Source organism: Rissa tridactyla, chromosome 1 (genome assembly GCF_028500815.1).
Source record: "Rissa tridactyla isolate bRisTri1 chromosome 1, bRisTri1.patW.cur.20221130, whole genome shotgun sequence".
In the NCBI taxonomy this organism is placed as follows: Eukaryota; Metazoa; Chordata; class Aves; order Charadriiformes; family Laridae; genus Rissa; species Rissa tridactyla.
Genome location: NC_071466.1, coordinates 160,717,114 through 160,732,485, shown reverse-complemented (window position 1 = coordinate 160,732,485; position 15,372 = coordinate 160,717,114). Strand labels below are relative to the sequence as shown.

At 39.6% G+C, this 15,372-nt stretch overlaps 1 protein-coding gene across 9 annotated transcripts in view; it reads left to right on the top strand.

The window, feature by feature from the left end:
* Window positions 1-15,372, top strand: part of LARGE1 (LARGE xylosyl- and glucuronyltransferase 1) — a 290,753-nt gene that overhangs the window by 216,894 nt on the left and 58,487 nt on the right. For all 9 annotated transcript variants that reach the window (XM_054192882.1, XM_054192875.1, XM_054192866.1 and 6 more), the window contains one exon: window positions 2,856-2,960. In XM_054192882.1, coding sequence (XP_054048857.1) covers window positions 2,856-2,960 — 105 coding nt within the window. The remainder of the gene's footprint in view (window positions 1-2,855; window positions 2,961-15,372) is intronic.

The following is a 15,372-nucleotide window of genomic DNA, read 5'->3' as shown; positions in this document are numbered from 1 at the left end:
TAGACAGCAGCAAGAGTAACAACAGCCTGACAAGTTGCATAACGCTCTACCCTAGGACGGTATGTGAACATGTGCGCGTTCCCAGGCCATTGCAAAAGCAAACTGAAGTGTGTTAGCTAACACATTTTACTTTGTATTTTTGACAAGCTAAAAGGACGTGTACGGGTGGTTATTCCACCTCAGTTGCTACACAGTAAGTCACATTATCTGATCCATGTATCTAAGCCCTAAAGCTTACATGATGTTAATTTCTGCCTTCATCCGTGTTCCATATCAAACCTCAAGGAATACTGGTGAGAGCAGGATTTGTTTGGGTATCTTCAAAAATAAAGGGAAAAAGAGGATGGAAGTGATACAGCTACAATAAATACACGTGAACGTAATTTCCTGAGCCTTTTCAGTTTATCTTAGGATGAGAAATAATAACTGAGAAATAGGTACTTCAGGGGTACGTTGTCAGAACTGAGATTTTGGACTGGTAGGTGGGAAAGGAAAACCATTAGCAAGCAGCAAGGTTTGCACATTTCTTATTATTCATCAGTTTGAAGGCTGAACTCTGTGGCTTGTTGGGAAATGCACAGGGCTAAAATAATGAAAGCAGATTGGTGCTCCATGGTAAGGAAGTTCAGTATCTGCTTCTTGCAAATAGAATTCTAACATTTCTTTTGATGTTAGCAGTACTATCCTGAGAAGGATCTGGGGACTGCTGAGTTGTGAAATGCACTGTTAGAATATGGGCAGGGTGACTCTCTTCCTACCAGCTGTGCCAATCCATTCCAGCCCAGCTGCACCTGCATTTTTTATTTTATTTTTTTCTCTCATCCTTTACTAGCCATGGTACTTTCTTATTTTGATTTATTCTACCTCATCTGTAAGGGTGTGATTATAAAGAACAGGCAGTCTTCCAGCTTGGAATCAACAAGTGTTGGTGTAAATTGTGCCCTTCAGCCTTTTTTGGGTGAGACCTTTTTCAGCCAGTTGAGATCCTTTTCATATTTCCTCACAATATATGGCTTGCGACGCCTCATGTGCTGTCTAGTGTGTTCCATATGTCTCACGGGTTGAGAGATGCTACAGTTTATTTGTATGAACAAACCATCAGTTGCTTAGGATGCGTCTGCCTCTAACTTGTCATTTCTTTCATTCTCTTGTGCGTTGCATTCTGTTGATACTACCAGTTTTCAGTAGTGCCAATGAAGTGATAAATGCGTGGTGGTCTTTTATATGATCCTTTCTGCTTTCTCACAGATTTTCCACCTTCTTAAAAAATGATGTATGGAGTATAATGTGAAAAATTAAATATATATATGTTATATATAATATATAATGGAAAAGGAGAGAGATCATTAGACAATGAGGCCTGGTGAGGATTGGCAAGTTGCAATTAGGATAGAGTAGGATGATCCCGAATAGTGGTGTGAAGTGGACTTGGTGGTCTCTCAAGGTTATTTCCAGATTGATTTCTGTTCACTCCTTGAATGCTTTCGTAATATTCTGATTTATTTGTTATATGCACTGGCCACTCACTGCTGCTCCCACTCTTTGAAACAGCATTCGAGACACACGTGGAGGTTACTGACATTCCACTGAATTTGAGATACCACAGGAGAGTACCGCCATCACCTGACCTATCCTAACGTCTTCTTAGCCAATTATAAAATTTAATGAATCACTTCTGTCTTTATGGCTTGCTTGTCAGCCCAATCTTGTCTTGGGCCATACTGAAATTTTAGTAATACAGCCATGGTCCTACATAAGCAACGTATAATGATCATTTAATACTTTCAGTGCACTGCAGTGGCCATAGACCCAGTTTTATGAGCATATCTGGGATTTGAAAATGTGCCTTCAGAGGATAATGCTTAATTGCTTTCTCAAAAGGTTGCAAAATAATTTCCAATCCCAGTCTTAGTGTCCTCACTGAGCGGGTACCTCTGTCAAAACACCATTCCCTCTCCTTGCTTTGACTAGATCCAAATGAAGTTTTCCCCTTCCCTCCATCCTCCATCACCAGAGCATCATTTCAATCACTTCTCTTATTTACATTTTATACAGCACATTTCAGGATAGATAATTAAGTCCTTATCTATACAAACATTCATTTTTCAGTTGATTTTCAAGCAGTGCAAACCTTCTAGACACATTTGATTTAAAACACGTTTTACTCTAGCTGAAGCCAGCTGCTAATCAATGTAAGCTAAACCAAAATAAGCCCGTCTGAAACTGAAATCATAATTTCTATGCAGCATTCCACACAGGCTTACCTAAATGACTTTTAAATTACTCTCTTAAATTAAAGCAGTGCAACTTTCTTATGTAGGTAAACTCTTAGAATCCAATATTTTCCTGAGCAAAAGGGATTTCCTTTGTGACCGAGAAAAAAAAAAACCTGAAACTAGTGTGGGGGAGCATGGGAAGAGAATAATTTGTTATACCGAGCCTTGTTCTTCGATTATATTATCTCCATCAGAGTATAAACAGATCTTCATATTAGATGATGATTTTACCAACACTTACTTCTCACTAGGAGGATTTTCCATCATTGTATTCCAAAATCAAGCAGCATTCAGATTTGTCTGGGTGATATATTTTTGTCAGCATGACAAAGGTTCCCACAGTGTTTAATTACTCAGACCAGCCAGGGGAGAAGGAAAGAAATGAGCCGTGCTGAGTTTGCTCTGCCAGGCTTGCTGTCTGCTACACACGCAGGCATCTTCCAAATGCCTGAAAGGAAGGCAGCACCCGAACTTCTGTCTTCTCTTTCCACTGGCTGTCCCTCTCCAGATTTTGTGTGTGTTTTCCGTTGATTGACTGTCATTTCTCTCATGATCTTTTTGCAATTTGCTCATTTCCAGGGCAGCAGGTTCTTGGCTTGGTGGAGAACCAGAGTGATTGGTATTTGGGCAACCTTTGGAAGAATCATCGGCCCTGGCCAGCGCTTGGGAGGGGCTACAACACAGGTAGGCCCTGGGGGTTTTCTTTGAATAAATGTTTGCACTGAGCATGCGATCAGTCTCCTGGTATAGAGAGTATGAGATGTGCTAACTTGCACTTCCCTTCCTAACCTACTGCAAATCTTGTCATTTAAAGCAGTAAAAATGATGCAGTGTGATGCATTTTGGAGTTTCTGGTCCTTTCCTTCTCTAAATGGTCTCAAGGAGATTGTGTGGCATCCTTTGGGGAAGGACAGAGCTTTTCAGCAGTCTGACACATCCTCGGCACATTTCCTACAAGATTTCTCTCCATGATGAAGTGTACGTAGGCCCAGCAAGAGGGAAAGAATAGAAATCAAGGCTCATTTTTTTGTAAAGAGGTAAATGGTATCACAAACTGTCAGCCCAATAGAGATATAACTCCTGCAGGACAGCAACAGGGTCATAATTGTCCTAATAAAATGCAAACTACTGGCCATCAATTTCTGCTGCTGTGAGAAAGAAAAAAAGGCACTAGATTAGAGAATTTATTAGGTTACCAGAGCTGGGTCTTCCCACTGATTTGTGTTTGGTATGTGAGAAAACATACCAGGTGCATAAAGAACACACAGGTACATCTAAATCATTTTGATGCTAGGCTTTACATGCTGATGCAGTGAGTTAGGTTTCCTCTCTATTTGTAATGAAAGGGCAGAACAGATGGTGAAGCCTCCATTTAGAAAAGATGAGTCCATTTAAATATCCCTGCACTATCAGAAAATCATTCACCATAATAGTGGTTTTGCTTTGCAGAAATATGTTGGATTGAATTAAACAGAGTAACTAGAAAAAGGATCGCACAAGCTGTGGTTGGGTCACCTATATGTCTATACTCCTTTGTATATTTGGGGGAATCACGCCAGTTTTTGTGAATTTGTATTTCAGCCTCTGCAAAGCATCTCTGTTCAGTGAAAATACTCTGAATAATAACCTAACAGAACACAGATAGATATGGTTACAAGATTTTGGCAAAAGAGGTTTGTTTCCTGGTTCGCCACTTGCCAGAGCAGAATTACATATCTAAAGGCTTGGGCTGCCCGTCCGCCCTCGCCAGCCCCCCATAAAAGCATGAGACAGAGCTAAGTTTCATGTATTTGTCCTGAAACCTGAAAGCAACCTTATACGCAACTAAACTTGTTGATGTCAATTTTGCTCAGTGTTATCCCACAAAGCAGTATCTTTTGTTCTGCTGAGAGACGACCACCTTTCATAGTTACTTTCTTTCTGCTGTATTTTTGCTTTTTCTTTTTGCCATTTTAATGCTGGCAAAGAGAAATGTGTAACAACCACATAACGTTAGAATAACCCAGAAATGTATGGTGGGTAGTATCTAAAATGCAATTATGTAAATAAAAATGCTGTAAAGCTTTCATTTATGTGTCTTAACTTACTGTTCCAAATGTTTTATAGGGATACCAAATGTCAGTATATCAGAAAATTCTTCCCCTGAAAGCAGAAATATTTGAATGTCTGCAGTCCTTCAATACATTGCATGTGTTAATTCTTGGTTTGTGTTAATACATACCTACCAGGCCTTGCATAATCCTGCCCATGATTTTAGTCTGCTCACAATTTCTTTCTTCAGACAACTCACCTGTAGTTATAAAAACTTTCTCTTTTTTTTTGGAAAGAAAACCAGAAGATAGATAATGAGTGGAAGATTGACAAGTGATCATAAGAAGTGGATTGATGTTTTTTCAAGTACATGAACAAGAGGTCACTGAGTGAAACAGTGCAACCTCTGAGAAGTAGCAAACGGATGTTATTGACAGAATCAGCATCATTTACTATAATTTTCTTAATTGAATTAATTGTTTGCCTCAGTAATCTAGCAGAGATTGGAGACATAAATCTCTAAAGGAAGATGAAATACCAAGTGAAACTGGAGCTTGTTTGATGTGTTCAGTAAATTCAGATAATTGACACTGAATGCAACACTGTGGCTGAGGAGGAATTGGAAAACTAAAGGCTGGAGAGGGGCAGAAAAGAGAGGCAGTAACTCTAAGCAAAACACTCATGAAAGACCGTGGGCCAGGAAAGGGAAGACTCAGAAATTCAGGTGCTTAGAGTAGTACTTAGGAACAGTAACAGGACCCCCAAAACCCTGAAACTTTATGAGTTAAGCAAAGCTGGATCAGGGTGAAGCTCTCAGACAGACTTTGCTCTTGCTCTTGGGAGAGTGTTTACTACAGTGCTAGGGTACAATCCTAAGAAAAGAGGTGTTTATGCGATCCTCTGCAGTCAGACCCTTGATGCAGAAGCACCCCTCAAAGTCAAAAATCTTTCACTGCTTCCTCCCAATTTCGAAAGCAAATAATTTATCTTTCACTCCTGCCTTTCTATGTCTGAGACACTCTGGACAATATATAGGTTAGGGGAGCCCCAGAAGGCAGATACATTAAAGGCAAAGGTGTGTTTGTTTCTTCTCCACTAGCTCTTTAAAGCCAGTAAGCGTGTGCGTTCTTCTATTCCTGTGTGCCCAGGCCAAATCTCCTGAGAGCCAATACAGATTTTCAAGGAAAGTTTTGATTTGGTTGTTTTTCATCCTTCTTCCTCATTTGCACAGGCACATAATATAATCTTAGGAAAACCAGTCCAAACTCAAAAGTCAGTTCAATAATAATTTAATTGGTGTTTAAAATGTTCTTAGTTAGAACCACTCTTTATTCGAGGTAACATTCCCTCCCTCAAGCCATTTTAAACATAGTTCCTTCTGTACCACACAGGTACACAGTTTTTTTCCGTACCTCATTGTCTGAAACTCAGTAAGCTTCTTAATCAAATACTTTTTCTTTGTATCATCCACTCCATTTTGCTTGTCTACACTGAGATTAACTCTTACAGACTCCTCAAGCATTAGTTAAAGTACAGTTTTCTCTCTGTACAATCTGTATTGTCTTTCACTGACTAAACTGTGCTTTTGAAAGCATTGCCTGAGCCGCATTATGATTTTTCTCTTTACAGATGTTGAACTGACAGCTCCAGAATTGCACTGTATGGCATGATGTTCATTTCTGGAGTAACAGTCATCTTAGTCCTCAGAAAAATATCTTGTCAAAGAAATTCTAAACATAAAAGCTTTTAGTACTTTGTGTGCCTTGTACTTTCCATCATGGTGGAGAATAGCTTTAAAAAGCAGTTTCTGCTGACTGTTAGCATGATTTCAGGCCACTTCCTTAGCTGGTGTGACTCACCCCTGGCTTTAGTGCAGCAGGGCCGACTTACATCAGCTGAGAATGGACTCCACGCCTTTCAAATGGAGCTGTAGAATGGATCTGTGCCTGTGATTTGTGTGCCAGGGGAGCATTTGTGAAAAACTGGGCCCAGGGGATTTCAGACTTTGAGACTTCAGAAGCCTGTCCTTAGGATTTGAGGCACATCTAAACTACGCTGCCTCAGTGCAGCTACTAGCTACTGTAAGGAGGTGTCTCAACAGCTTGAGCTTAAGATTCATACTCCCACACGGAGATATGTCACATTGCCAGATTTGTGGATTGAGAACAGAAGGGGATGGCTAGCGCCTAACGATTACCAGGCTACGTGTGCACCGCGCATTATTACTCCCATGTTTGTAATGATGGGAAGAATGCTAAAATGAACTCTTTCCTTTATTGTTTCCCTGAAAAAAAAGGACCTACAGAAGATGAATTGGAAGTGGGAAGCGTATGTTGTGTCATTTTTGCATAATATTTGACTATTGTGAATAATAAAGACAAGCATAGGGCAGACCATTTATACAAAGTTAGATTGGATCACATCTTTTGCTTCTTTGTGAAGCTTCAGTATGGAAAGCAAATGACTAGTAAAGCAAAGCAAAATGAGGGAGTGGGGTGGTCATGGAACTGCCCGTGATCCTGCTCTGGAAACATAATAACTGCTTTCAGCCAAGCTCCACAGGCTTCTGCTCACGATATTATGATAATCGCTCTGATGTTAGGAAGTGCTGAGCACTTTTAATTTAATCAGACATTTCTGTTCTTCAGAAATCCTCTCAATTAATGCTTTAGTTATTGTTGCCTCATTCTGGATAGGCCTGTTACCAAAATACCTTTTTTTTTTCCCCCTGGAAGAGTCAGAATTCCATGACAGCCATCTGAATGTAGGACTAATTTACAAATTATATTCCATACTTCCTGACTGAAACTAGCGCTTTACTCCATGGTGTAAAGAAAGGAGTATAGCGGTTGCTTGAGAGAGGATATTTGTCTGAATTGTCTCAATGAATGAAGAAGTCAGAGATCTCATGGTGTATAGAACCTTTAAATACCCACCACTGGGGCCTGACTCAGTTTAGCCATGCCCTCGCTAAAACGCATTGCAATATTCCTACCTCCCATTATGAAAAACATTAGTCAAGTTTGATACACCACCAAACAGGTGGTGTTAGGTTTGGTTATAAGTACAAGAGCCTTTACAAACAGATGAAAAATACGTTCTAGTGATCAAAAAAGAAAAAGGAAAAAAATGGAGCCTAACACCGATGTCAAGGCAAAAAGTAGCACTTTCTTCACCTACTCAGATTCACACTGTACCAGTATTTTGGATTAGATTATTCCTTTGTGCTATATAATGCACAAAGATGCATTTGAAGTACAGGTGTCACACACATTGTACAGGCAGTAGTTTAGGAAGTGCCAACACATTGTTACTTTTAGGCACAACAGGAAACGTCAGTCTGTTTGTGTCAATGGCAGGAAACTAAAATGATAATTCTGCTTTTGATGAACACATCACTATCACTGTTGGCTATAATCTGTAGTTTGCACTTAAAAATAAACTATCGCAAAGCTGGCTACCCTCAAAGAATAGCTTCCTTTCCAGTCTTTCTCATGCAGTTTCTAAAGCATGTGATGTACTGGGAACTTGTTTACAGCACGCTTGACATTTCTGAGATGTGGGTCAGTACGTATTTGATTTTGAAAACGGTGGCTCTAGTTTGAAAGGCCTGTCCACATAATAATGTCATTGCTGCAACTGCATTAGTCTATTGTTCATTACATTCTCTGAGACACATCCTCTGCTCCTTGGCAATTGAATCTATCAGACCCTGCAATAACACTCTTTTTTTAAAACAACACCTGCCTTTGTTTGAAACACTGAAAACTTTCATCTCCTAAGAATTCTGTGACAAAAAAACAATGGCATTCAGACAATCTATACCAGATTCTAGTTTCCATTTTATTGGAGTAAATATAAGGTGTATCTTTTTAGTTGATTAAATTGTCCTACTTTGTTTTTGGTTTTTTTTACTGTCTGACCCGAGTTCATAATATCAATCTCCATACATATGCACTATTCCGATATAATGATTTAAAGAATCATTCTGAAGCGTGGTATTTTTTGCTTGATCGAGACACTTCTTTATGTGAACATACATGGCTTGATGAGTCATTATGTTGTCCAGCACTCTGAAATGCCCTCTCTTTATTGTAGAGGGACCATCATTAGCAGGTTAAACTTAGATGAAAGACTTGCACATAAAAGCTTAGTAGAGGCATCCAGGTGCCTAAACTGAGAACAAAAACTTCTATTATATGGCAGGAGAACCCCAGACAAATGCATAGTAATAGTAAACCCAGTACTTTTTCTTCTGAAGTGCAAGTTCACTTTGCAGTTTCTCATTGTGCTCATAAAAGTGATCGTGTAAACACAGTTCCTTTTTGTAGAGACAGAAACAGAGGCTTTAGCCATAGTCCCAAAGCAAGGAAAGAGACATCACAATTGGCCTCTTTGGAGTAGAATCTTTGGACTCTAATGGGTAGCCTGGTGCCTGTCGCAGAAAGTGGCAGAGTAGCTAAAATGTCTTCCTACACCCTTGTGTCAAAGCTGTCACCTCTAAGAGAGCACCAACAAAAAACAGTTGAATTTGGTCATAGTCAGATCACTCTCTTAGGTGCTATTGGCTACTGTCTTGGCGATAAAAGTAAAAAATAAAAGTCAAAAATTCCTAATTTGTAATTAGAATTTCTTTCACTGAAATTTGTGTCAGCTGCCTCTCATTCTGTCTCTGTGCATCTCTTAGAAGAGTTTGGCTCTGTTAAGTAGTCCTAGACAGCAATAAGAGATCCCCTTAGTCTTCTCTTCTCCGGGCTGAACAAGCCCAGTTCTCTTAGCCTCTCCTCATACAAGTACTCCAGGCCTCAGACCATTTTGGCTGCTCTCTGCTGGACTTAATCTAGCGTATCAGTGTCTTTCTTTGACTGAGGAATCCAAAACAGTACTTCTGATGTGGTCTTACAAGTGCTGAGTAAAGAGTGGTAATCACTTCCCTTGCCCTAAGGTGCTAATATAGCCTATGAATTGGTTGGCCATCTTTGCCGCAAGGTTGCACAGCTGGCTCATGATCATCTTGCTGTCCACCACGCCCCCTAAGACTTTTCCTGGAAAGCTCCTTTCTATCCACTTGTCCTCCAGTGGAGGAATGTACTGTCCATTCAGGAACAGTCCCACGCAGGACTTTTCATTGAACTTTATGAGCTTTCTCTTAGGCCACTTGTCCAGCCTGTCAAGATCCATCTGAATAGCAGCCATATCCCCAGGGTGATGGTCACAGACCTCAATTTGGTGTCATGTGTAACATTGCTGAGGATGCATTCTACCTCATCTCCAGCTCATTAATCAGGATGTTAGACAGTATCAGCCCCAGTATCGACTCTTGTGGAATACCACTTGTAACTGGACGCCATCTGAATGTTTTATGGCTGAACACAACCCTTTGAGCTTGGCAGTCCAGTTTACTTTGCAGGCATTTCGTAGTCCGCTTATCCAAACCATACCTCAGTTTGGCTCTATGAGCATGCTGAACATTTTCTCCTTTACACAAATGCATCCCTGAATTTCTGTTGTGAACCTAATCCTGTCTCTCCGTTACTAGAAGAGAAATGGTCATGGAGGAAGGATTGACCTGCAGCTGACCTTTAGGTGAAATCATTGCATTAAAATACATTGTGTTTCCTGTTTTTTTTAAAAATGTGATTGTTAATTTTTAGGCTTGTTCATTGTCTGCTGCTGCCTTACTTCCCCTAATCTATTTCTTAGAATGTTCTATTCCTTCTGAATCTTGTCCGGGGAATGAATTGGCCATTAAGAGGGGCTGAAAAAAGTTGTCTGGTTGCTTCTGAATGCAAAACCCCAAACTTCTTTGTCATCCAACTATAAAGAAATACCTGAGAGGCTGTTCAGCCCATGAGCCACATTTCTTCCTCTGTTGCTAGGGCATTAACTGAACTGAACTGACCAAGAAAAGCTATGACGGGTTCTTACTCATTGTCCCCATGCCTACAATTAGCCTTGTGGACTACTGTTAATATTAGAAGCCAGCCAAAATAATTATCACCTGTGCAGGGTGCATTTTTCCTCTTCACATAGTCCAAAGTGGAAACCTTGTAAAGTTGTTGACATTTCGACTCCTATTAAATATGATGCTTTTGAGAGGATCAAAACCAAAAAAAAACCCACATAATTTAAAGCAATGGTCTCTGTTACCTTTCACTTTTTACTGTTTTCTGAGGAAAAAAGAAACATAGATAAGCATCATGGATAAGATCCAGATCTGATATAAATACCTGACTCTTGTGTTAAATAAACCTAAGCCGATTTGCAGGAGCTGAGGATCAAGAAACAGATTTTTTTGTTTTAAAGGTGGGTGTTTCTTTGGTGGAGAGTCCAAGACAGATTAATTTTGGAAGATGTACTTGCTTTCATCAGGGCAAATATTCAGCAAATTCCAGCAAACCTCCTCAGTTTTTATCCATGGAAACAACCTTTGTGTGATCCCTTTTTCCAAACATGCCTGCACAGGGAGATTCAACGACTGGACCTCCTGCACAGTAACCCTGTAGAGTCTGTAGTATTCTGTGATTCCTCTTCAGGATAGTTCACCCGAAGTCCAGTTATTCTTGCTAGGTGTAGAGTTGTGACGGTCACTCACACTTTTATTTTTGAGGCGCTGACGTGTAAAATTGTACACTCAGAAAGAATGAAGAGATGCATGAGAATCAGTCCAGGATGAATAATCATATGAACATGAATTCCATGTTTAATACGGTTGTCAAAATACTTTCCGTGATCATTGGATATATAAACAAGGACATTTCAAGTACAGGAGATAGATTTCTTTTGTATTGGGTGTAAGCTTTTTACTCCTGACATACTGTAAGTCTACACTGTCAGATAACTTAGCTCCTTAGCTCATTCTTTGCTTGTGGCTTCCTGATCACCCATAGGGCACAGAAATTAGTTGGTACCCTGTCTTTCTCAGGGAGCAACCTGTCTTTTGCCAAGAAAAAAAAAAATTGAGTGTAATTTGTTGATAGTTCACTCCAGGAAGTATTTGTGGAAGGTGCCATGTATAGGACTACACTCTGTTTGGCACCTCTTTCCAGTCCTTCAACACTACATCAGAAGACTTCACACTCTCCAATATTCCCACATGCCCTGATGCCATTCTCCAGTGCACACAACATAGACCCTAAGTTCTATGCTAAAAACCCTCCAATCTAGAAAATTGTAACACGGCACTCTCATAATGTTGGACACTGAGAAATGCAAAGTAATTATGTCTAAAAACTGAAGGAACACAAACTAGGCCCTCAGACAAGTACTATGTAGCGTGAATGTGGCCAGGCTGCTCAATAAAGAGCTAGACCCTGAACAGTGCGTGTACAGCCACTCCGTAGTTCTTGATCTGGGTTCTAGGGATCACTTCTTGGAGTGGATATATTTTAAAATGTTGATTTAGCTACTTTTCCAGGTCTAATCTCCATAGGTCAAAGATGAGTACTTATAAATTAACAAAGTTCAAAGAAAATACTGGAAATTTTCCCATAAAGTTGGGAAAAATGGCTCCAGGAGCTTATCTGGGAAGCCAAGGGATAGTTTGATCATAGCTTATTAATATCTACAGGAGAAAATAACATTTCGTAATAGAGGGCTTGCCAATTTAGCAAAGGTTCAGCAAGATCAAATGACTTCAAGTTCAAAGACATGTTCAAATTAGAAATAAGGGAACTATCCTTCATCAGGATAATTATACATCGGAATAATTTACCAAAGTCTGTGATAGATTATCCATTATTGTAAATTTTTAAATCAAGACTGAATGTTTTTCTAGAAGTTATGCTCTAGTTAAAGCATAAATTGATTTTGAAAAATCCTATGGCCTTTGTTATGCAAGAGCTAAAAATTATCCTTTCTGACTTTATCACTTAAATACGTATTTAACCAGGACTTTATTTTCCTCTCAACTGAAGTCCTCTAAGCACCCAGGCAAGTGAAATCACAGATAACCTGCCGTGTAAGAACTTACAGCATTTTTAGTGTTGAAGAGAGGAAAATTTCTTTAAAACTTTTTAGAAATTTCCCACATTTCCCCCGTGTCACGTTTTTTTTTTTTGTCTCACATTTCCAAGTGCTTTAAAATAAGATGTGTACCTGACCATCTCTTTGTTAGTGTCAACTTTTGGCGCCTCCATCATGACTTCCAGACATGTAGAGAGATGCACACTGAGTAGCTGTTGGGTGATATTTATGCATGGCAGTGGTAAGAGACACATCTTTGAGACAGCTCTTCTCTGCTTAATTTAGAGTGGTCGTTGCCGTTGTGCTACAGCATATAGAAACCAAAACCTCCCTCCTCTCTCCCTTTGCTGGTGTGAAGTTAGAATGCGTTATCTGAGGTTTAAAACTGGATTTTTTCTGAGCAAAAACTTTCCTAATCTTTTAAATTTCAAGGGAATTTAATGATTTGCCTCTTGTGGCGGGTTTGGGGTTTTTTTGCCCCCTTGGAAGCCATCTCCCTAGTTCACCAGCTGAGAAGTCCCTGGAATATTTACTTTCTACTGCCTTTAAAATGTAATCTCTGTACCTATATGCTCACAAGGATCACGGAGTGCAAAGGCTATAAGAAAACTGATGAGCTTTTTAAAACCCATGTAAGAAACTTCTTCAAAGATGGTTTTCGTCTCCTACAACTCTTTACACGGGGTTCAGGAAACACAGGGATTGGAGAAAGGTTACTATCCTTACTGTCCTCCTTGATGCCCAAGGCAAGTAGAGCAGCTGTGAAGAACTCTTACCTTCCCTTTCTGATTTTGCGAATGTTTGTCTTTTTGCCAGACACGTTGTCTTCTGTTATAGGATTTAGGAAAACTTTATCAGCAATTTGAGCAGGAAAGTGTATGACTTTGCACTGCTTAGCATCTATGTAAGAGAGGGCCAAGTCCTCAAGGGCTAGAAACGTTTTTTCTTGCTGACCTCTGAGAGACCTGCAGAACTGTTACTTCACAAGACTGGAAGATAGGAGAGGAGGGCATTACTTGGCAGGATGGTCTTTAGCAGAGGTTTTCCTCCATAGACTTCCTAAAAGTCTTATGGCTCATGACTCCACTCCTGTAGACCTTTTAGACTCTTGAATCAAGGAAATTTTTCTGGAGCAGCCTTTGGGGCTTTAAGAAAGTTGGAGAAATTCACCCAGAAATGGAAGTCATTAAAGAGAAGATACAAAGCATATTTAACTTTTTTCAAATTGCTCAGGAAGAATAGCGTCTAAACATAAAGAAACAATTAGAAAACAAGGAAATTCTGAGCTACAGTCAGTAGCTCTATAAGAAGTTAGAATCATGCTGGAGTATATCCTTCATTTTAACTCTCCCTAAGGAGGAACAGCATACTTCAGAAGAGGAGAACAAAGAAAATAAAAGTGTTCCATTTCATTAAATGGTCATCAGGAAGTGTAAACAAAATGTTTATAATGCTCCAAGAGGAACCTGGCTCCCAGCAGAGTGAGTGCACTACATCTCAAAATGCACTCTATCACAGCTTCACTTTCAATACATGTGCTGAGAAAACAAGGTCTATTGCATTCTGTCACCGTGCCCGGAGGGACACCCACTTCCCATTTCAAATCAGATTCTCAGCCTTGTTTTGCTTTCTCAGAGAAAAGTTCAAATATGGATTCGTTGTTTATTCTCAATTAACAAATTGTGAATCCCTGCAAGTTTTTATTAGGGTTTTTTACATTGTGAAAGGCTTTTTTGGAAAAAAAGGTTGGTGCATGTAAGTTCGTAGTTAAATAATGTATCATGATACTCCAAAAATGTGTTAGATGACAGTCCTTTTGTCATACTGTTAAAAGCTATAGACATAAGCTACGGTTTTATTATACTAATGATACAGCTAGTCAAATTATGAGCAGGAGTTAGATAGGTGGTCTATAAATGAAGTGAAATAAATGCAGTGATTTTCATCCACACAGAGACTTAAAGTAAAGATTTAAAAATGCATACAGTGGCTTGTTGTGGAATTGTATCTTCAATTCAATTTTTTAATCCCAAACAGTCATATACTTATGTTTTTCTGGTTGCTCTTGATACTACGGGTGGAGAGCAGAGGCCACAGTCGGTGGCGTGGAGGTGCGGTGCAGTGGCTTCCAAATGCAGTCCTTAGCAAAACTGGTCATTTGGGCCCTGATACAGCAAAGGCATAGTCGCATTCCTGGCATTACACACTGTGGCCACTTCCATTGATTTCAGGTACAATAAACTGCAATTAAAAGAACATGCGTAAGTATTTGCTAGAGTACTAAGCAGTCAACACTATCATGGCGCTTCTCGTGGAACAGCAGAGCTACAAGCCCCTTCCATAGCACCTAAAACTGAATTCAACTTTTTGGTGCCAAATCTGTTTCAAAAACCGTGGTATCTTACTGTTGTTTGTACTGCCTTAAATCTCTGGGTCAGTTATTTATTGTAGCAAACTTCCGTGATGTCAGCCCTATTTAACACTATTTCTTACAGCATCTAAGACTCCATGGTTTGGTGCATGATCTTTGGTACGCTGGTTGAGTATTGTAAAATCCCAGTAATTTTTTTTAAAACTCACTATTGCTTTATAGCGTCTTTTGAAGCGTGTCTTGCCTGTCTTTCTCAGATATTGTAATGGTGTCTGCTTGCTATCTGTCTAGATGGTTCACTGTTATAAGCTTAGTTACAAGAAGAATTTTTAAAAACCTGACAAGGAGAGGCTCTGAGGTGCTGCTCACATAACGTGGCATTGCCTCAACAGCTCACAAAAGCATCCTGTTCCAGCTGGAAGAAACAGGCAAGGTAGTGCTCACAGAAAACGATCTCTTAGTAGCTACATTTTTTCCCCCACAGCATGGAGTATTTTTTCAGCCACCTTAAAAGTGCCATTGTAATAAATTGATTAAGTTTGAAAGCTTGTCCAGTTTCACTGTAACTCCTCTAAGTGATTCTGTTCTATCTTAAAATGTTATTTATTACTTCCAGCTCTACTATATATTCCTCTCTGAATTTCAGGAAAAGCCATAGTCTGTGTTCCTGAAGCAAGAGGTGGGGAAGCTTGGTAGCATTACAATGGAAATTGCTGATGTTTCTGCAAA